Here is a 22679-nt window from a genome sequence, read left to right on the forward strand (position 1 = left end):
GATTAATGTGTATGAATAAGCTCATAACATCTATCACATCGCAGCCACTTAGGCAAAAGAGTTGTTGATGATGATGATGATGATGACAATGATGGGCAGTGCCCCACCAGCTGTTGTTCCAATACCAGTCAATTTCTTGCTAAATTCTCCTTGGTGCAAATAAACAATTAAAGAGACCCTTCAGTCAGTTGTGACTCTGCATTAGGGGCAGCGCCCCACCATCTGTTCTTCTTTTATACTTGATGCGGCGCAATCCTTCGGTTTTGTGTATGAATATGCTCCGAACCTCTCAGCAGGCACTCGGGCAAAAGAGATGATGATGAGGAAGAGAAATTGTGAGTGAAGTAAATAGTTCAAATGGAAGTGAGGGTTTGATCCCCTTGCAATAGAATAACAAGAAATAAATCCTCTCATTAAGAAGATGAAAAGTGTGTAGAGCAATCATACATCCATTAGGATTAACAATCCAATGCTTCTAACAATAGCCCATACCGGACAATGTGTTAAAAGCCTCGCCTTTAAATGGGATGGAACGTGTGTGTGTGTGTGAGACTTTCAAACAAACACGCCATTATCTTGCGTATCAACGCGCTTGCACACTGTGGAGAAAATTCCATCTAATCAAGAATTAAAAACTAAATCCTTTCTAAGAGACTGTAATGCCGGCGGATAAGGCAGGGCTTTGTGCTAAGCTGCCTCCACAAGCAAAAGCAGCGCGCCCACAGACGAACGCCGGTGATCCTCACGCACAGGCGTTTGACCTCCATATGTTTGCGTGTTGATGATTTTCTTCATTACGGATCACAGTAGCCAATCAGAGGCGTGCGCTCCAGACCGTCGTGTTGGTCAGAGCACATCTGTGTCGTGCGCAGCTGACTTGTTGTTTGTCGCCTCTGTGGCCTTTACTCGTGAGTCACTGTTTTGGGGAGAGTGCACGTGCGAACGGAGAAAATGCGGTGAGACATGCCAGCAGTGGGAAGCATTTGGCGGATAGGTCCTCTTGACACTAGATGACACTTCATGAGCAATCTCATGAGATGACATAAGACACACGCACACACATATCCAATCAGGGTTAATTGAACCAATGAGAACTAGAATGGGCTAACTCCATTTTAGTTCCAATTTTGACATATAGGGGGCAGTCTATTATTGCATTTAGCATTTTTTATTTCATGAAATATTGATAGATTTCACGACGTGCGGACTGAGACCGCTATTGGAGCTATTTGTCAGCAGGCATAGAACTTTAAATCATTCTCCTGCAAAATGACAAAACGTGGAGTTAGCCCACTCTAGTTCTCAGTGGCTCACTTTACATGCTAATACTTGATATATTTTATAAAAAGTTGGTAAGGTAATTTCCAAATTTTGATGATTATTTCTTTTACAAAACTTTGGAAAGGTTGTTCCTAAATTTTATCATTTTAAAATGTCATTTTTTATTACAATTTAAAAAGATTTGATGTAATTTTTATTAATCTATTCACTTTATTTTTTTTATAAAGATTTGACATTTTTCATTCATTCTTCAAATCTCTTTATTTTTCAACTTTTTAAAATCTGATTTGTCTGTATCTTTTCATTTGTTATTCTATATTTTTTGTAATGTTGACAGGAAGTTATTTCCAAATCTCGTCATTTAAAAAAAAATCTTATTTAAATTTAAAGATTTGACGTAAGGTTATTTCCAAATGTTGATGGTCGAAGTTCAAAAAACTATTTAAAAAGACTTGACATAAGGTTATTCCCATATGTTGATGTTCCAAATGTCTTTATTTTTTCCATTTTTTAGAAATTGTTCGGCAATATACTTTTAGTTATGTATTCTATATTTGTTGTATAGTTGTATAGTTGTATAGATAAGTTTATTTCTAAACTTTGAGTTTTATATTTTTATATATTTAAAAAATAAATATAGATGATATAAGGTTGCTCTTAAACAAAGATGATATTTTTTTCAAAACTCAATTAAATTCAAAAGGTTCGCGACCCTCGTGAAGCGGTTCAGAAAATGGATGGATGGATTGGTGTTTTTTTCAGGATTCAACGTGGTAATTTAAAAAAAGATTTCTTAATCTCTTTTTTTAATGGAGATGACATAAAGTTATTCCCAAATTTCATTAAAAACTAAATATAATTTAAAAAATAAAAAGATTTGGCATATGGGTATTCCCAAATGTTGATGTTTTTTAAGCATCTACTTTTTATGAAGACATTCTTTATTTCTTTTTTTTTTTTAAACGTACCCCTTATTTCAATTTTAATTGTTGATCGTTTTTTTTATTTTCTTTTTTTTTTTTTAAGAGTTGACGTTGACAGTTTATTCTTAAATGTTGATGATGTAGGGGGAAAAAAACAAACCTATACATTCAGACAATGTACAGTATTAATCTGGGACCTTCTCTTGCGCTTCTTCTTGCTTTTAATTACACTGCATTACTTGCAGTAGACCTCAATCCTGCCCAGCATGTTTTGGTGCAACATGGTACTACACCGAAGGTGGCCAATTTTAAATTCTGGCCAGCCTGTATATTGTAAAAACCCATTAGAAAAAACAAGAAAATCGCTTAGAAATATAGAGGTGCAATTCAGTAATAATTGACTGCTCAGGTGTGGTTGAATCCGAGTTGTTTTGAAATAAAATTTACACCATCTCTGCTTTCACCATATATTTTATTCTTGAAAAATGTTTTTACACTCGGAAATGTAACAAATAGGGCTGTATCATTGAGGAATGATTTGTTATGAATATTTTAAACATCTGGCTTTATTTTAGAGAAATATTCAACAGCTGGCAGCAATTTTGACCTTAACTTTACATTGTTTTTCTCAATCTCAAACTAGAACATTTTAAGTCCCAAAGCTGCTGCAACATGCAATTTGTGTCTCAACTGTTGTTTTTCTACTCTTGCTTGTTCCCCCCCCACACACACAGTCTTGCTGTCCTTATTTATACGATATGATATATTCATATAGCGCAGAGCCACTCCATCCAGCCTTTTGAGTGATAAGGCTGGTGAAAGAGCCCGCAAGAGGAGAGGGAGGATGGAGATTTGGAGGCGGCGAGGAAAAAGAGGAGGGTCCAGTGGTGCTCCTGTGATGAAAGTGAATCTTCCCCGACTTATCTTGACACACAATAACCACTTTAAATTTCTCTCCCCTGCTATGGCTGTATACTGACAGTGAAAAGTCGGGAAGAAGGGGGGCTTTAAATTTTTGATGGAATTGCAATTAAGACACAGCAAAGCAAAGAGAGGAAGAAGCGAGCCAGCGGCTATGCAAGCAAGCAAACAACGCTGTGCAGAGGAAATACATGAAAAGTTAATTTTGCTGTTTGGGCCTCCCCTCCTTGTCATCACACATAACCTTCCACTACAAGTGCAGAGGGCATGATATTAAACTATTATATTGCAGCCTAGCAGTCATAATTAGCAATCATCCGGAAGTCTCTGACCGCAGTATTCTACATTCAGGCTGCTTAATGAAAACAAAAACGGCATGTTGAAGACATCATCAGGGGCTATTTCGCATCCCTTTTATGCTTGTGTCACATTTCCCACGATTATGTCCCTAATACTGCCACAAGCTGCACGACTGAAGGCAAAATAAGCAGTGCTATATTAAGTCATTGTGAGTTTGTTTGTTTGTTTGTTTGCTTATGGGAAAAGCTGGATTCTCCTTACGCAGCACACAGGTCTCAGCTTTTCTGGTGAAAGTGTGATAAGCCATTTCGGCTCTTTTGCCCTGAAAGGACTACCAGCTTTTTCTATGAATTCAAAGAGGTCCCACGTGAGGTATTTTAGAGGTCACTCCTGCCATTTTCCATGTGTAGCCATGTTGGGAGTTATAGCAAAAGGCTGTTTTACTGCCGTCTGCTGCCTCGTTCTTATAATAATGTACTTTCTTGGACGGCGCATCTAAAAAAAGCACATGCATAGATTTTGTTAGTTGTGTTAAATTTGTATTAATTCAGAATTGTTTTTAGTCCTCCAGTACATTTAAACTACCACCTTGTCATAGGATGTTGCAAAAAACATTAAATTGATCAACTTTTTTGCATGTATATAATTATACTAAATGACCATTTTCAATGTTAACATGGTGTAAAAATTGTTTCTCCCTTGTCAATTGAGATTTTTTTTTCTCGTGTGGATATAGTTAGTAGGGACAATATTGCTTCTGGGGCCAGTGGGGCAGTGCCCCACCATAGTGGAAAAGATTAGTATATGCACATTTTATGCATTTATATAATGCAGCGTAATGGTTATATTTTTATTTGAATCTCTTCAAATAATATACTTTTTTTGGGGAGATGGAAATATGTTACTGCCATCTCTCCCTCTCCTTTCTCTGCTGAATGTGGCAGCAGAGCACTTGACCCCAGGTTGCCAAGAAACAGCACAGTGAGGGTGCTGATTTTTTTTGGTAGGGAAACTATTGCCTAGCAACAAATGTAAAGCTATGATGTCTCCAGCAACAATAATTTTGTTGCCGCATATTTTGATTACATTTTTCAATAAAAACAGAAGCATGTTGCACATAAGAGCTGCTCCTTCAGCGTCTTGTGTCGGCACACGACATCTGAAGATGTAATAAGTGGCCACGTATTTTGTGCATGGCTGCTCTGTCCCTGCGCCCAGGGTCTCGGGGGCAGTGGGGGCACCGCCCGAGGACCCCGTCACCATCTGCTGCTGTCACTGGGGGTGGCAGCATCACATTGACGCAGTGCCGTGGCCCTGTCGTCGCTGCAATACAGAGCGGGTTGCTGATCAAGAGGCATTTTTGACACATGGCTAATTGTGCGCATATGCTTAAATTTGGTGGACTTTATTTCAGATCTATTTTGCACGACTACAAACATTATAAGGAGTTTGCCGTTTTAACTCTAGTGGGCTTGAGAGTTTTTTTGGGGAGTGGTTGAAAACAGCACATAGACACATTTGGGTACCTGGCAGTGCTTTGCCACCATATTCCTTTTTGGGGGGTTTCAGTTATTTTTGGATTTACGACTAGTGGAGGAACACTGTACTGAAATACCCTACAGTATATGGGAATTTTTTTAGATTCACCTGTACTTACATGTTTCCCTGCCCACTTGTTGCTAGGCAGAGATCATAGGTCTCAATTACAGTTGCTCAATTGGTCAATAAAAAGAATGCAGTTTACATTCCAAGCCCAGAAGAGTGTTCAAATGGCAAACTGCCAACGGCAATGGTAAAATATGACCAGTTAACTAAGTTAACTGTGCAGACTCCACACAGGAACTCCTAAAGAGCGAGTCGAACGCGAACCTTAGAAATGTGAGTCGGATGTGCTAGTCACTCACGCCGCCCTCCAAATTAAAAATCTCTAGAAATCAGAATACTATTACAAAAGAATCAAAATGTTTTTTAATATTTAAAAAATTAGGTAAGAATTAGCTTGCGTTTCAATGAATCTGTCCAACATATGAGATTCACTTTTTTAATTACTACTATTTGAACTACTAATATAAACATACTCATCTACCCTATTCAAATTTATGGACCTGCATGGCACTGTGTTATGTATGTCGCGTTGCATCAGGAGTTAACTGGCTGTATTTTGCAGCTTGCAGAAAAGTATGCTCACTCATGGCTCGGGACTCACATTTTTTTCAGTGAGGTCACAATGGCTTAATGGGATTTGCGGCTTAAAAAAGTGCCGATATCTCCTCCCATGAAGCCATATCAAAAATTATGACGAGTTGGCGTCAATTTGCCCCTTGGATGTACAGCGTCTGCCGTGGCGACTACAACGTTTGAGAGTAGCCTAGGGCACGTAGCAGCATATAAATCAGGTCATTTGTAGATGAGGAAAATATGTTTGTTATTTCAATATTAAAACAAGCATTCATGCTCATTTTAAAATGTTATTTATAATCAATTTAGTTATGACTAACCACTGATTTAACTCATTGAGGAGGGTCTTACTGCGCTCGTCTGTGAAATTCAAGCTCTTGCATAACCGTAATGAAAGTAAGACACCAGTAGATGGCAGCATTGCATCACTTTGGATTTGAGATCAGAGTTCTCGACTTGTCATGTCGATTATGAGAGACAGATGCCAAAACGTCGAAAGTCGGACAATGAATGCGCCTGTTACGTGTTTATTTTGTTACCGTTTGTTTAATAACGCGATTGAAAGTGCACGAGTGGCTGTGTCTATCCTTGACCACCTGTGGAGGGATTACAATTTGTCAGTTAACTATATTGGTGGTAGACTATATTGAATTAGCTAACGATGTTTACTTTACAACGTGTGGTTGCGTAAACCAGTTTTGCTTTTCAGTCGACATTCTGTGCCTTTTATGGACGCTTTCCTGCTGGCTCGCGCATATTGCTACGTGAGTCTGCAGTAACATTAGTCCGTGTGGAAAAATGATCACCGCAAAATCCCGCCAAAAAAATCTGCAATCTCAAATGATGTACGATTTAAAATTCTGCGATACAGTGACGCTGTAAAAGGTTAACCGCGATATGGCGAGGGACGACTGTTTTCACAATCACAATGAATGATAAACAAATCAATAGGCGGAGAATTTAGGCCACCACCACCACTATTTTAAAAGTTGGCCCCTACAAATCATCAACTCTGCAAATCTCTTAATTTAAACAGTCCCCCACCTCAATCTCGACGGCTTAGAGGCAGCAGCATCTGCTTGCTTGACACACACACACGCACAGACGCCACACGGGAACATCCTAAACTCAAATTTAACCTGAGACATTACTCTGACATCTGTTCCCCTAATGACTCGCATTCATGCACTTAGCCACTGGTGAGTGTTTGCACATTAATGTGGTCTTGCTGACACAACTTGCGCCACAGCATTTTTGTTTTTGTTTTTTTCATAAAGGTTACACACACTCAGCCGTAGCTCAGCATCCAGCTTAGCATGGCCTACATTGCCTCCCGATGAATCAATTTGTTATTCGTCGGTGTCAGGATGAAGGTGAAGGTTCTCGTGAAGGGATTTTATAAGAGATGGTACAAAGCTAGCAAAACACTACTTTTTTTTGCTGTTTTTTTTTTTGGTTTTGTTTCGTTTTGTAGCCACGCAAAGCCCCGGTGACTCATAAGCAGTGTCATGTAATTAAATGCCAGACTCACACCATGTGGAAGTGATTCCCAAACCAAAATAGTCTGATCACCTTTTACACGCCTTGAATTATACATCGACTTTTAAAAACAGACAATACGACTCGTGTTTCTGTGCATTTTTATTATTGTTGTTGTTGTTGTGTGTGTGTGTGTGTGTGTGTGTGTGTGTGTGTGTGTGCACAAAGGCTCCATCCCTCTCAGCCCCAGAAACAGATTTGGCTCCAGGCCACTGCAGCCGAGCTCTGCAGGGGGAATATGAATGGCATTAGCTGCGGGCTGTTGCCATGGTGTTGACTTATTTACTGTACATCAGCCCACGGACTTCAAACAGTATGTTTTGGCTGCCATATTAGTGTCAGCGTTATCATCCAAAGGACACATTTCCACTGGGTGATTGAAATAAATAAATAAATCCACTCTGGCCGCCAGTAAACAAGACGAAAGTTGTGTGCTAAAAGTCCTTGGCAAATTCGTACTTTTATGTGGTACTTCTTATTAAACATAAACTCAATCAAAATGACTGTAAATGAACATGTTTTTTTTAGCTGTTGTAATATAATCTAATAAAATAACCTTGCCGACACACCAGCCTCAAATTAACTTTTTATTGTCATGAAAATGTATTCGTACCCTAATAAATGCCTTACCCCTACTACTTCAAATAGAGTGGTACTCTCTGTAGTTAAATATTGTAAATGCTCTAAGCCACAATACATTTCTTCAAATATCATAAAAAGCATTTATACTCCGATAATGGACACCTTACCCCTATAGATAGATAGATAGAGAGCTAGATAGTCAACAATTGTTCTCTGATTGCATTGTACACTATAATACATACACGCCACTCCTCAAATTAACTTTTCATGATTAATTCCTTTATGCCTTACCATGAATAAAATGCTACTCTCTGTAGTTGGGTATATATAGTAAATGGCCTGAGCCACAACAGATATTTCATCTAATAATGCCCTCTGCTTTATTTGTCCCAAATGACTTCTGGAGGTTGGAGATTGTGCTTCCAAGCATGTACATGTGTGCAGTGGTAGTAAGTAAACCTTATGGCACATTTTAGCAATCTGCCCACATAAATGTGACAGCGGTCGCACGGGCGGCACAACTTTTGTCTACCCAGATGCCGTCTGAGGTTTCCTCATGGAAAAACGTGACCAAACATATCGAAACGGTTCTCCCCGGTGAGGTTGGACTTGCATAAATGACGAGGCGGGGCTTTAAAGAAATATGAACACTCTCCAGATATTTTATTAGGTAAATGTGCAAGCTATGTACATCCATTTTCTATACCACTTGTCCTCATTAGGGTGCTAGGTGAGTTGGAGTCTATCCCAGTTTCAGATTCAAGTCGGGACTTTGCTACATCATTTCAAAACCTTCATTCTGGTTTTCTTTTAAGCCTTTTGGAAATTGACTTGCTAGTGTGCTTTGGACCATTGTCCTGCTGCAGAACCCTAGTGTGCTTTAGCTTGAGTTCACAAACAGTTGGCTTGAACATTCTCTTTCAGGATTTTCTGGTAAAGAGCAGAATTCTTGGTTCCATCAATCACAGCAAGTCGTCCAGGTCCTGGAGCAGAAAACAGCCCCAGACACAACCACCACCATGTTTGATTGTTGGTATGATGTTGTTTTTCTCTAATGCTGTGCTATATTTACGCTAGATGTAACGATTTTTGGGGAAGTACAACATCGTTTAGGGGGCTTAACATTTGTTTTAGGGGGGTTAAGACACTAAAAACTGGGCCTAACCACATACAACCAAATCATGTGGGCTAAAGAACATTTTACCGGGGCTTAAGCCCCACACCCCCTAAAATAGGCCTAGCGACACCACTGCTGCGGCACGGTGGACGACTGGTTAGAGCGTCTGCCTCACAGTTCTGAGGACTGGGGTTAAATCCCCGGCCCCGCCTGTGTGGAGTTTGCATGTTCTCCCCGTGCCTGCGTGGGTTTTCTGCGGGCACTTCGGTTTCCTCCCACATCCCAAAAACATGCATGGTAGGTTAAGTGAAGTCTCTAAATTGCCCCGAGGTGTGAATGTGAGTGCGTATGGTTGTTTGTTGATGTGTGCCCTGTGATTGGCTGGAAACCAGTTCAGTGTGTACCCCGCCTCCTGCCCGATGATAGCTGGGATAGGCTCCAGCACTCCCGCGATTGGATTTGGAATTTGGGACTTATGTCGTCAGTAGTTTATAGAATAAACCTAAAATGTTATTTTTTACTCAAACACAAACTTATCAATAGCAAAAGTAGAGAAACTGATCATTTTGCTGTGGTCTTAAATTTTGTATTGGGTCTTTATATTTATGTTCTTCTTTATTCTTTATACAGTTATTGTATTGGATGTCATTAGATTTTGCAGGCTATTGTCGCTAGTGGGTATTTGGTCATTATTATAGTTTTAAATCCAAGCGCTTTCAATATTTGGCTACTTTTGACTGAACAAAAATATCACATTGGGGAAAACAAGGTTTGAAAAGGCAACAGACCTGTACTTCTAATTCAAGTCAATAGGTGGCGATCGAAAACGGTACCCGAGTCCCGGCAGTCAAGAAGCGGAAATAGAAGAAGAAGAAAAGAAGCCGTAGATCACACGTGTTTACAACATGGCGGTCTGAGTCCTCGCTGTCCCTTTTCGACATAACATGAACTCTTGAAACTAGATTTTATTCGCGTCGTTTGTAAAAGAAGGCTGGTTTTTAAACCCCGACATGGCGCAGAGGAAAAAGAAGCTGACTAAAAGGAAGAAACACGCAGCCGGCAGAGAGCCCAACGCGGACTCTGACGGCGGAGACTTCGAACTGGATGTCCAAATCAAAGACGATGATTCCGTATGTCTTAAAGTGTTGTCAAGTATTGGCGAATGGATTTTGGTTGATTCGAGAAGAATGTTAGAGTTGATTGCGGGGTGGGTTTTATGTATCAGGGGGTATAGCTCAGTGGTAGAGCATTTGACTGCAGATCAAGAGGTCCCCGGTTCAAATCCGGATGCCCCCTTCACACATTTTTTTCCAAAATTGGTGCAGTTTGTAAAATATTAACAGAAAATAGTCCAGGATACAAAACTACAAACTAAACTGCATTGTGACCACTTTTTCGTAGGTCATTGAATGCACAACTTTATTCTTTATTTCAGACCCAGGTGGGTTCCATATCACAGAGTCAAGAAAAATAATAATAATAATAGAGAAACAACAAAGGAAATTATAATAATAGTGTTTTTAAAAAAGCAAAATAATAATAATTCAGTGTTCAACATACAAACAAGCTCGCTAGTAATTCCACTACCTAGAATAAAATCCGACAGAAGTACATACAGGGTTAACAAGAGCATTGATTAAATCATTTTCTGACCCAGATGACCTAAACATAAATTTATACATCAGATTACATATAATAGCTTCCATAACTAAAGCATCTCTGCATTTTCTATAGCGCTTGTTTTAATTAGATGAGCTGGCATTTAGCGAGAGGCCGGGTACACCCTGGATTGAAACAACCATTCACACACACATTTATATCAATGGACATTTTAGTCTTGAATGAAGCTAAGCAAACTTGATGAGAGAAGCAGCTTACATAATGGACTGGGCACCAGCTTGTCGCAGGGCAATATTGACAAACAACCGTTCACACCACCTCAGAACTGTGAGGCAGACATGTTAACTGCTTGGCCCTCCAATGCTGCGCCACATAGTCCATTTTATCTGATGCCCACTCTCAGGGGAAATACATTATCTTTATCTATTATCTATAATTTGAAAATTAGATTCTTTTATAAGTTATTTGTTATTTTCGACAGCCCAGGGGCAAGCTGTTGCGCTTCCCCACCGCTTCGGACTGCCTGTCGGATGTGGAGCCGGACACCAGGCAGCTGGTCCGAGCACAGAACAAGAAGAAGAAGAAATCCGGAGGATTTCAGTCCATGGGTGAGAGTCACCAGAGCAAATCTAAAGCGCAATAACAACACCTCATTGACTTACTGTTGCTATTTAATACGGCCAAAGATAGTTATTATCCAGTTAAACAATACAATTACAGTGATCGCGGGGGATATTTTCCAAATAGGTTAAAATCTGTGATATGCAGACCGGAATCAAAAAACCTTTTTGTTAATATAGGTTTCCTCCCCCACACGTTTGAAAGATATTTAAATGTATTAAAATACACTTAAACTTAATCAAATAGACTTTTCAAATTATTCTTTAACATCTGTTCTCATTCTTTCGCTATCAAGAAATGGAAGACATATCATAGAACATCACTTTCGAGGAAGTGGAAAGACTTGCTCCCACAGTTCTCCAAATAAGAGGCAAAGCGTGCTTGCTTCAAGCTGTTTGCTACTTCCAGTTGAAATTAACTGTAAAACTGACACACAAAAACATAACTAAACTTGACACCAACTTGTTTGACCAAATGGAAGTCCCCTGGCTTAATGCTAACATATAATGTGAAACGTCATAGCGGGGCTGACGTAAATTAGCATGAAAGTGAGCAACTCTACATTCAGACTTAGGAAGTATAAAATGTTCAAACTCTCGCGCAAGCATTGGTCCGAAATGTTCGTTAGGAAAATGTACGTAGTATTAAAAAAATAGGTGCCATATAGCGAGGGGTGCAAACGGTGAATCGTGATATCACGGGGGAAAAAATGGACTGTATTTGCAGCTGTACTGATATTATATTTTTGTGTGTGGTTAGGACTCTGTTACTCAGTCTACAAGGGCGTCATGAAGAAGGGCTATAAAGTCCCGACGCCGATCCAAAGAAAAGTGAGCCTGGCGTCTCTTTGCATCCTCAAATATGCATGATGTATATTGATACGATATGCCCTAACCTCATCCTCCGCAACGTCAGACTATCCCAATCATTTTGGACGGCAAGGATGTCGTGGCCATGGCTCGGACGGGCAGCGGCAAGACGGCCGCCTTCCTGGTGCCCATGTTCGAGAAGCTGAAAGCGCCGCAAGCCCAGACGGGTGCCAGGGCCCTCATCCTGACCCCCACCAGAGAGCTGGCCCTGCAGACCATGAAGTTCACAAAAGAAGTAAGACGACGAGGAGCGGGATAACATGAGTTGGGCGTGGAAATTAGTTACATTTCACTCAATTTGATCGTTGCAGTTGGGGATGTTCACTAAACTGAAGATGACTCTGATCCTTGGTGGAGACAGGTGTGGTTTCCTCCAACCCCCCATTATTTTGATTTCACTTTTACTTTCAAATCTTTGTAGTTGTCCTCTTAAATCAATTTCTATGTCCACCAGTTTGGAAGACCAGTTTGCTGCGCTTCATGAAAACCCTGACATGTGAGTACAAACAAAAACATTGCCTTTTGTGTTGTAGTCCAGAATGATGTCTTGTCCAGATGGGCAAAGGATCAAAATGTCTTTATGTTGATAATTTCTCTCTGTGTCCTCCAGAATCATCGGTACCCCTGGCCGACTCATGCACATCATCCAGGAAATGAACCTGAAGTTGAAGAACGTGGAGTACGTGGTGTTCGACGAGGCCGACAGGTGAGTCAAATGTCGCGTGTTCCTTTCGCAGACTGTTATCGAATTCCACGACTGTCTGCGCTAATGTTCCTCACCCTTTCAGGTTGTTTGAGATGGGCTTTGCCGAGCAGCTCCAGGAGATCATCAGGAGGCTTCCTGACACAAGACAGACTTTGCTGTTCTCTGCCACGCTGCCCAAACTGCTGGTGGAGTTTGCCAGAGCTGGTGAGATCATTTCCAATGTGGCCTTCACATTGACAATCACTTCAGCCAATATCAGCAATTTATCAAATATGTCTTTCCAAGGTGACAGTAACTGCTCCGTGAAAAGTGAATATATATGTATTTTTAGAATGGTTTACTATCTGGTGCATGTTATGAAGTTAGCTTGTTACTCACATTTTTGCCTGCAACTCGACCAAAAAAGGTCACCCGCAAGTCGAGGTGCCACTGGATATAAATTTGTAAATCTATGGAAATTTAAGTGAGTAGCCTAGTTATGAGCAGAATCTGTAAAAGAAAAAAAAATGTGATAGGAAAATATAGGCAGATATATATTGGGTCAAATGTTTGTGCTGGTTTACCTAATACAGTAAGTTTAGACAAGACTGACAGTTATTTTTCTTCCCAGGGCTGACAGAACCAGTACTGATTCGTTTGGATGTGGACTCTAAGCTCAGTGACCAGATCAAAGTAAAAAATAAAATAAAATTATTATTACATTAAAGCATGTAAGTTGTGCATGTATAGTTCAAGTTCTTCCTTCCCCCAGCTGTCGTTCTTCCACCTGCGAGTGGACGACAAGCCGGCGCTGCTCCTCCACCTCCTGAGGAACGTGGTCAAGCCTCAGGAGCAGACGGTGGTCTTCGTTGCCACCAAACATCACGTGGAGTACGTCAAGGAGGTCAGCGTAACGCCACAAAACCGCCTGGAAGAGTCGCGCTTTTGAGCGAGATTCTAATGTCCGTGGTGATTGTGTAGCTGTTGTCGTCAGAAGGCGTGGAGTGCGCCTACATCTACAGCGCCCTGGATCAGACGGCGAGGAAGATCAACATTGGGAAGTTTGTGCACCGCAAAGCCATGGTGCTCATTGTGACGGACGTGGCCGCTCGTGGTATAGACATCCCGCTGCTGGACAATGTCATCAACTACAACTTTCCCTCCAAGTCAAAGCTCTTCTTGCACAGAGTTGGTGAGCAAACGACAGACTGGAGCCGATGCTTAAACATTTGTTACCTGCAAGAAACAATTGAGTGAAAGGCTACAGTTTATGGTGCGACAAATTGCAGCCTTTTCTACTAACATTGGACGTATCAAATGAGAATTCCTGCCAAATGTCCTATTTGGATCTAATCTTGATTAAACTTTTGTTTCTTTGCATTTTGTGATCCGCCCTGCATAAAGTATGTACAAGCGAATATGCAATTTATTTTTTCTATGAAATTATTCTCAGTTGACATGAAATTGAAGTTGATTAACTTTGACATTTTTTTTTCCTAAAATAAATCCCCCATCTGTCAATTATCCCTAAAATGGAATAGGTAGTTCTGCCGTTATAAACCGTAGCAATTTGAGTTGTACTAATGTGCCAATCTTATTTAAAATCTAATTGTATTTTCTACCAATTTAACATTTTTCTCTGTCAATAATGTATCCATTTAATGTTATTTTATTTTATTTTTTTCAGATTTAAATATTTTTTCTGGGACATTTGTAAAATTTGTCATTGTGTTGATTATTTTTTTTTTTAATGGGATTTTCGACTAAATATTTTTTTCTGTAGGCTAATGTGTACATTTTATATATTATGTACTATATTTTAATAATGTATTAATACATTATTCCTTTTTAAACAATAGGATGTTTTTCATTTTTTGATTTACTAAAATGTAATATGATATCGCGGCACGGTGGCCGACTGGTTAGAGCGTCAGCCTCACAGTTCTGAGGTGCGGGGTTCAATCCCCGTCCCCGCCTGTGTGGAGTTTGCATGTTCTCCCCGTGCCTGCGTGGGTTTTCTCCGGGCACTCCGGTTTCCTCCCACATCCCAAAAACATGCATTAATTGGAGACTCTAAATTGCCCGTAGGCATGACTGTGAGTGCGAATGGTTGTTTGTTTCGATGTGCCCTGCGATTGGCTGGCAACCAGTTCAGGGTGTACCCCGCCTCCTGCCCGATGACAGCTGGGATAGGCTCCAGCACGCCCGCGACCCTAGTGAGGAGAAGCGGCTCAGAAAATGGATGGATGGATAATATGATATCCGCCTTCCCCCCCAAACAATATGAGTATTTCATATATTGTATGGATTCTGTACAATAGGATTATCCTAAAAAATCCGGTTCATCTAGAACTAAAAGTTGCTCATAAACCCTAAATTTGTAGCCTACTGGGAGAAACATGCGGAAATTAATTAATTTATTTTTAAATTGTATTATCGAAACTGTTATGCATGTCATCTCGGATGCAAATTTTAAAATATTTATTTCCATCAACTAAATGGTCAATGGTATTTGCTTCTCAGGTCGTGTGGGCCGAGCGGGGCGCAGCGGCACGGCCTATAGCATGATATGTCCGGATGAGGTTCCTTTCGCCTTTGACCTTCACCTTTTCCTGGGAAGACCCGTGCAGTTGGCCACGCCAGAACACACGCCAGGTTGGGCATTTTGTTGAAAACAAAACAAAAAAAGTCAATTTGTATAAAAAGCAAGTGGTCCTCCCTGCAGATACAGACGGTGTTTTCGGTCGCGTGCCTCAGAGCGTCCTGGACGACGAAGCCGCCAACCTGATCACGGCGCACGGCAACTCCCTGGACCTGCAGAACCTGCACCGCATCTCGGAGAACGCCTACAAGCAGTACCTCAAGTCTCGGCCCAGCCCCTCGGCCGAGTCCATCAGACGAGTGAAGAACATGGACCTGTCCTGCATGGCTGTCCATCCTTTGCTGGGTCTGTCTTGAGAGGAACAGAGCCCACGACGACGGCGCAAGTTGTTGACTGTTTGTTTTTGTTCTTTAGGGTCCGGTTTGGAGAAAACTGAACTGGAACGCCTTCAGCTAGTTGATGCCATCAAGGGCTACAAATCAAAATCGGTGAGTGTGTTTTTTTTTAATGGTGATGCTTCTCAGCCAACTTATGACACAACCTTTAATGTAGGCATTCTTAAACTTTTACTGTACATGTGTCAAACTCAGGGCCCGGGGGCCAGATCCGAGCGAAAGCAAATCATGTGTCAACTTCGTTTCATGCTAAAATACCAAATTGCAAATGGTCTTCACCTTTAATAATGTTGATAATTGCAAGCATATGTTTTATAACAGTTGAACAGTTTTTATTAGCTTCTGATTTTAAAGCAAGCTAGCCATCAATTTGTTGTGCATTTGTAATAATATGAGGCAGTTATACATTTATATGGTTTTAGTCATAACGTCCCTCTGAGGGAAACTATAACCATGACGTGGTCCGCAACAAAAATGAGTTTGGACACACCTGCCTTGTTGGTAAAAGATTTTTTTCGAAGGACCTTTTCATCAGTCTAATGTCAATTAAACATAACTATCATGTGGGGCCCTAAATTGTGTGAATTGTTCTTTTTTTAAAAAAAATGTATTTATTATTTTTTTACACTTCAACCTAAATATTAATGACCCGTTTAATAGAAAGAGAGGAACTTTTCAATTTAAGTTGAATTAAATTCAGGGATGTGAGATTTATGTGACACATTACAATCATCTCAGAGCTTTTAATTGGTTCAAAGGTGAAGTTGGGAGGATAACTGATTTCTGTTTGTTTTATTTGCCTATTTGCCTTATCGTCTAGACCATCTTTGAAGTCAACTCCAGCAGCAAGACATCCGCCAGCGAGGTGATGCGGGCCAAGCGCTCCAAGGACTCACGGCGGGTGGACAAATTCAGCAACGACAGAGAAAGTCGGGCCGCCGAGAGACACCTTCATAAGCCCGTCAGCATCCCAGCCGGCAAAGACGCTGTCGGTGAGGATGACGACGCACTACAGGTACACAGTCAGTATTTTTAATGTTGCATTTTGAAGTATAGTGTTACCTTTTATACTCCGTCTCGAAACAAGTGCTACCAGCGCATCCTGAGTTTGAAGAAAGACGATGTCTTTCCTTACAGGAGGTCTTCTCAGAGGTGGTTGGTGGGAAAAGGAAGGGTCATCAGGACGGAGGAGAAGAGCGTCCAAAGAACAAGCGAGGCAAACGCGAGGCGGCCAAAGATGAAGAGTACTACATCCCCTACAGACCCAAAGACTTCAACTCGGAGAGAGGGTGACAGCATATTCTGAAGTGTCGTATGAATGAAATCTTATCAGATGTGTGCTTCACACTAGGTCTTCGTGCTTTTAGGTTAAGTTTGGGCGGTGAGGGCAGCACCTTTGAAACGCAAGCGTCCTCCGCCGTCCTCGACCTCATGGGAGACGAAGGGGAACAACTCAACCAGCACAAGAGAATTATGAAATGGTGACGTGAAAATGTTTTACATTTCCAATGTCATCATGTTTTCTACTCAATATTTACTCCGACTCGATTTGTAGGGACCGAAAGAGGAAGCGATTCGTAACAGAAATGGGGAAAGAGGACCAGAAGAAGAGGATTAAACTCGATGGCGGTCAAACCATCCACAAGAAGAAGAACAAGAAGAACTTGTATCCTTTGGACAAACACCTCACATCTACTTGTGGTCATTTACTAGTTCAGAATGTGAATTTGAGTGGATGCCAATATTTTGCCGTATACTTAACAAGCGCTCAGTTACGAGGAGTGGAAGAAGAAGTACAAGATTGAGGACGCAGTGGCGGGTTCAGATGGAGAAGAAGGTGGTGGAGGAGCGAGGAAGCCAGGAAGAGGTATATATTACATTTTGTGCTTAAACACCATTTAAATGAAATAAAAAATATTACCTTCCAAGGAGGGCTTGACATGTAAATCTGGATTTATATTTACGTATAATATAATGAGGAGGAAAGTATTCATGCGAGGATTTTTCTGTCGAATCTTGGTCTTCACGGTGTCAATTTTAACATATTGTAAAATCGTATCTACTTGTTTAAAAACATGCAGGGTGAGAAGCTGCAGAAGCCAGCTGTTTTTTCTTTTATGTTCTCAATGGTGGGCAAAAAGTAAAAATATAGAACAAATTAAGAATTCTTATTTATAAAATAAAAACCTAACTTTTTTTCTTTAAAAATGTTTTGTCCTGTGATGGGCAAAATTTAAAAAATAAAATGTAAGTTAAAAAAGTGTTATGTCATCAAAATTTAAAATAAAAAAATATTTAAAAAAGGAAATCTATTTATAAAAACATTTTAAAAAATGTATCTGGTTTTGGAAGCTGTAGAAAAAACGACTTTGTGTTTATTTTCTAAACATTGTGACTTTAATCTAGTAATTTTATTTTAATTGCAGTGTGACCCTACTCATCCTTTGTAAAACTCTTTTTCATGCAGACACAGACGTTAGTACATACATTGAACTGCAAAGATGCTTCTCAGTATGAAATTCTATTTTGTTTGCGTCCTCTAGGCCGCGGTCGTGGCCGTCCTCAAGGCCAGAGTTCGGCAGGTCCTCAGTTCATGGCGAACGGCACCAGGGTGCGCTCCGAGCTCAAGACCAGCCAGCAGATCCTGAAGCAGCGCAAGAAGCAACAGAAGCACCGCTTCCTGCAGAGCGGAGGCCACAAGAAAATACGCGCCAAGAACAAGAAATGGCTGGGAGAGGTGAAGAGTTCCGGCTTCGGTCGAGGCAGCCAAAAGAAGGGCAAGATGAAGAAGAGGTTGTGAGAATGAGCAAAGAGATATTTTAGTTAAGGATTTAAGGTGGAGATGCTCATTGGGATTCTCCGTCATCACTATGTGAACTCTCTGAATGGGAATGTTTGAGAATGATTTGTTTTAGAGGCGCTTTTGATTCTCTACTGTGTATGTAACATAAATAATTCATATAAATACAGACAAAAACACGGAAACTTTTTGTCATGTCTTTATTTAAAATCAAACAAATGTTAGCATCTTGGACGGGGTGCCACATTGTGCTTACGGTTGCCCTCGAGTCCGGTTACAACGTTGAAACCACAAATGTTTGGGGTTTAGTACACACATAGCGCAAATGTTTTCATTTTTAGGAAAGTGCAACATCAGTTAGTCTTTTTTTTTCAGAAAAGGATGCAAACAATTGCAACGGTAGCAGTTTAAGCAATGTGAATTTTGGTTCTATAAACCACAAATTAATGGAATTTGTTATTGCTTTGGCTCAGTTTGAAGAGCGTGGGAGAGGTTGTTTTACTCCCCCTGTGCTGCACTAATATTCATGTGTACTCTTGTTTGCCAACCCCCCCTCTTTGTGCTGCACTGATTTTCACAATTCAAGTTTTGCCATTACAGTGAGTCAAAAGCATGCCCTCCAGGCATGACACCTGCTAGCCAGAAGCTGAGCTGCACTGTGTTTGCGGACTCGGTGAGTGGGAACCCTAATAATTGTGGCATCACATTACGTAATTAACAATAAATTAACAATAAATGGGTGAGCACTTGGAAAAACACAACTAAACAAGGTTATCTCTGTTAGCATGCTAGGAGGCTAACGAATTACCATACACACGACGGTTGTCACGTTTGTAAGGTTCAATTTAAAGAGTGATAAATGATAAACAGACTAGTATTTAAAGAAGTGGAAATGGGGGACAAGTTGGAAAACTTAAAAACCTACGTAAATTATCTCGACATGCTAGCGAAGGGGCCTGTTAGCAACTTTAGCACACGAAGAGGCTAAGGTTTAATACCACAAAGCATGAAGGTTACGGATATAACTACTTATTTTCCCCCAAAGTTGTCCTTCGTATTATCGTGCTTGCTTTGATAATACAGTGCTGTATTGCTTTAAAAAAAAAAAAAAAAAAAATCTTGTAATGACTATTGATGCCACCAGATGCCGCTCTTGTCTACTGAGCTCGACGAACAGGTGAATTTGAATGCAAGTATTTATGAAACAATTCAACATCCATTTTCCATATTTAATAAATAAATAATAATGTAGAGCAAAATAATAGATTAACTTTTTAGCAATCATTGAAAAGCATAAAAGTTCAATTTGTCTTCATTTTTGGCCCATTTTTTTATTTATTTTAAACAGCAGAGTAATTTCAAATGATATTTAGCCGTCATATTAATACCAGATGTATTCCATTTTTTCAGTCACATTTTTACCAGGTCTTGAGGTATGTGGTGTACAATAAAGCATGGATTTTAAAAAATCTTGAAATATTAAATATAGTTTCAAATAATTCATAATATACTAAATGTTACTGTTAAAAATTTTTTTTTTTTAAAGTTAGTTTTGGTCCACGTTATCCCACACTCATCACCACTGCTTACATGTCAAAACGCTATTGTGATTTATCATCTGCAGAAGTCCGTCACCCACTTTAAGAGAAGCCGTGTCATCCCTCCAACTGCTGGGAAGGTGCAAAACATGAGCACATGCAGAGGACACATCAGCACCGTGCCAATCAAAGTGAAGGAGAGCAGTTCCTCATCTCATCTGGATATGGTTAGTCCCATCATATCTTTATCTTTTTTTGGGTTGTTTTTTTCAGGGGTTAATCTATGTTGTTATCCGTGCTTGCCGTTACCAGAGGCTCTTCTGTGAATATTTCCTGTCTTTTACGTGCACGCTGCTAAAGAGCAGAAATGAGCAGTGATCGGGTATGTAGTTATTTTGTTGGGTCTAAACACAGCTGCGTCACCATGGCGACGGTCACCAGACTCCCACTGACATGACTCACAGCTGGCCAAGGTGGATCCAAAAAATATTTTTTAAATAAAAGATAATAAGACCAGTGAGCAATAACTACTTATATGTTTCCTTAGTCTTGATATGAAAATAATTGTGATTAATGTATTCTTATGTATCCATTAATTTTACATGTATTTATTATTTTATAGTATTCTAAAAGTATTCTTGTATCTTAAAATTATATGGTTATTATTGTACGTTTTTTAGATGATGTATTTTTTAAATCTTGTAAGCGGCACTTTACCTTGCGAGTGACCCGCAAGTTGAAATTTTTTTGAGGTAGGAGTCGTCACTCAGCCTATTTTTTGCTTTGGTTTGTGAACAATGATTTGAAATTTGAGCGTGATGTGGTGGGAGCCAACTCAACTCATTTCATCCACAACAGGCAGCGGTTTGGAGTACAGTGAACAATTCATCAATAACGGGGATCAAGCTTTTTATTGCCACTCCCAGTTGAAGTTTAACCTCAAACTAAAGATTAAACAAAGAGAGTTACACCTGTAGTTAAAATAATCACATAACTTTGCCTCATACGAAAGTCCGCTGGCTTAATGCTAACACACAATGCAAAACGCCATAAACGGGCTTACCAAACTCACTAGTTGGACGTCACAGTGTTTGTAAGCCTTTAAGCAACTGTTAATTATACACAAACGGTGCAGCAACAAATGTACAGACAATTAACAACACTGACAGGCATGTATTGTTTATCCTCTGCAAAAACTATTAATATTACTGCCGCCTACTGGGCAGTTGTGGCCATCTTCATATATACTGTATGATTGTGCGTATGTATATATTATACTGCCCCCTGGTGGCCAAGAGCTGCAACATAACTTAAAGCATGAAATCATGATGCACAAACTTTTTAATTCTTTACTTTTCCTTTAATAATGTTATTACTGTATGTTTTTATAAGTATCATACTGGAGAGCTGTATTTAAAAAAAAATAAACCACATTACAACATATTTTGTTGTTTGTGTTACTGGGGAGCTGGAACTGATTAATGGCATTTCCATTCATCACAATGGGGAAATATGATTTGAGATATGAGTGTTTTTAGTTTTTGCGCGTGGTCATGGTACAAATTAAACTTGTATCTGGAGGCACCTCTGTATTTTTTTTCTTTTACTACTTCAGATTTAAAATGATAAATTTACTACTGTATATTATTATTATTATTATTTGTGTGTGTGTGTGGTTGGAGGCTCATTTTATACACTTTTTCTGTGTTTACAACAGTGCTCAAGCACTCACCATGGACCAACAAGTTTATCTCCAATTGTATTTGTTCAAATTGAGCTATTTAATTATGTATATGTATTCAAACAAAAACAGTTCAAATAGCAATTCTGCAATTTAGAGAGCAACCACACTCTTTTCCACTCGTTGTGCTTTTCTTTACTTGTGTATCGGAATGCATGAGAGTGAAATCAGTACATTTCGCGTTTTTTTTCCCCCCCTCATTGTCCTGCAAGCACATAGAATGATGGACAGACAATATATTTTATAGCACTAAACATAGTCCATATTTATGTTAATAATATCGTAAAATATGTCTAGTTTAATGAGGGAATGCTACCTTGGCTATCAGCTCATGCCCTGTGCCCTTTATCGTCTTTACCATCCTCTCATCGCAGCCAGCTCTCCAGATGTCAGCGTCCTTATCTTCATTCAGCGTTGCCAGGATGGACACAACATCCGCTCGAGATACACTGAGAGCCTGTCGCGTGCTCTTGAGAAGGTGGAAGAGGGAAGCAATGCAAGGCAGGCTGCACACTTGTTAAAATGTTATATAAAATAGTATATTAGTCCATTCACTTCAAATTGTTGTCCTGGGCCAACAACCTGTCATCATCTTTAAACAGTGTATTACAAGCCACAAATAATATGTCCATTTTTCGTCAGATAACATGATGACATGCTCTCACAAGAATTTGGTTGCGGCTGGAAAAAAGACGAATCTGTATCATGTATTACCTTCAGAATGGACAATCTGCAGTGACATGGACTATGTAAAGTGGTGCCTTGAGATCCGAGTGACTCAACTCACGGGTTTTTTGAGATCCAAGTCATCGTCCGACCGATTTTTTTGCTTTGACTTGCGAGCACACAGCGCTGTATGGTGGCAGTGAAATCAAGTCAATGCACTCTACAATAAGCTGCAGATTTGGAAATATTGAAAAAATCATCAAAACAGAGGCTTCAAATTGTTAAATGCCACGACCAGTTA

At 39.9% G+C, this 22679-nt stretch overlaps 1 protein-coding gene and 1 non-coding gene across 3 annotated transcripts; both read left to right on the forward strand.

The window, feature by feature from the left end:
• Nucleotides 1-9697: 9697 nt before the first annotated feature.
• ddx54 (DEAD (Asp-Glu-Ala-Asp) box polypeptide 54) lies at nt 9698-18618 on the forward strand. 2 transcript variants are annotated; one of them, XM_061747370.1, is made up of 20 exons: nt 9698-9971; nt 10943-11069; nt 11842-11912; nt 11998-12186; nt 12263-12312; nt 12406-12447; nt 12562-12657; nt 12740-12861; nt 13268-13329; nt 13409-13540; nt 13618-13828; nt 15160-15291; nt 15362-15583; nt 15653-15726; nt 16454-16648; nt 16771-16922; nt 17001-17114; nt 17189-17299; nt 17406-17500; nt 18177-18618. In XM_061747370.1, the coding sequence occupies exons 1-20, from the start codon at nt 9852-9854 to the stop codon at nt 18431-18433; spliced, it is 2574 nt and encodes an 857-aa protein (XP_061603354.1). In that variant the 5' UTR covers nt 9698-9851; the 3' UTR covers nt 18434-18618. The 2 variants fall into 2 exon arrangements, with proteins under 2 accessions (XP_061603354.1, XP_061603355.1); XM_061747371.1 differs by having other exon boundaries at nt 9832-9971; nt 10948-11069.
• trnac-gca (transfer RNA cysteine (anticodon GCA)) lies at nt 10066-10137 on the forward strand. Its single transcript has one exon. It is a non-coding gene; the product is annotated as a tRNA-Cys (tRNA).
• Nucleotides 18619-22679: the final 4061 nt, after the last annotated feature.

This window comes from Phyllopteryx taeniolatus, chromosome 15, assembly GCF_024500385.1.
Source record: "Phyllopteryx taeniolatus isolate TA_2022b chromosome 15, UOR_Ptae_1.2, whole genome shotgun sequence".
In the NCBI taxonomy this organism is placed as follows: domain Eukaryota; kingdom Metazoa; phylum Chordata; class Actinopteri; order Syngnathiformes; family Syngnathidae; genus Phyllopteryx; species Phyllopteryx taeniolatus.

Excerpts from the sequence above, each read along its gene's own strand:
- ddx54 (XM_061747370.1), top strand. The coding sequence starts at position 9,852 with ATGGCGCAGAGGAAAAAGAAGCTGACTAAAAGGAAGAAACACGCAGCC. Across the intron at positions 13,330-13,408 it reads AGCTCAGTGACCAGATCAAA|CTGTCGTTCTTCCACCTGCG; the intron begins GTAAAAAATAAA and ends TCCTTCCCCCAG. Across the intron at positions 13,829-15,159 it reads GCTCTTCTTGCACAGAGTTG|GTCGTGTGGGCCGAGCGGGG; the intron begins GTGAGCAAACGA and ends TTTGCTTCTCAG.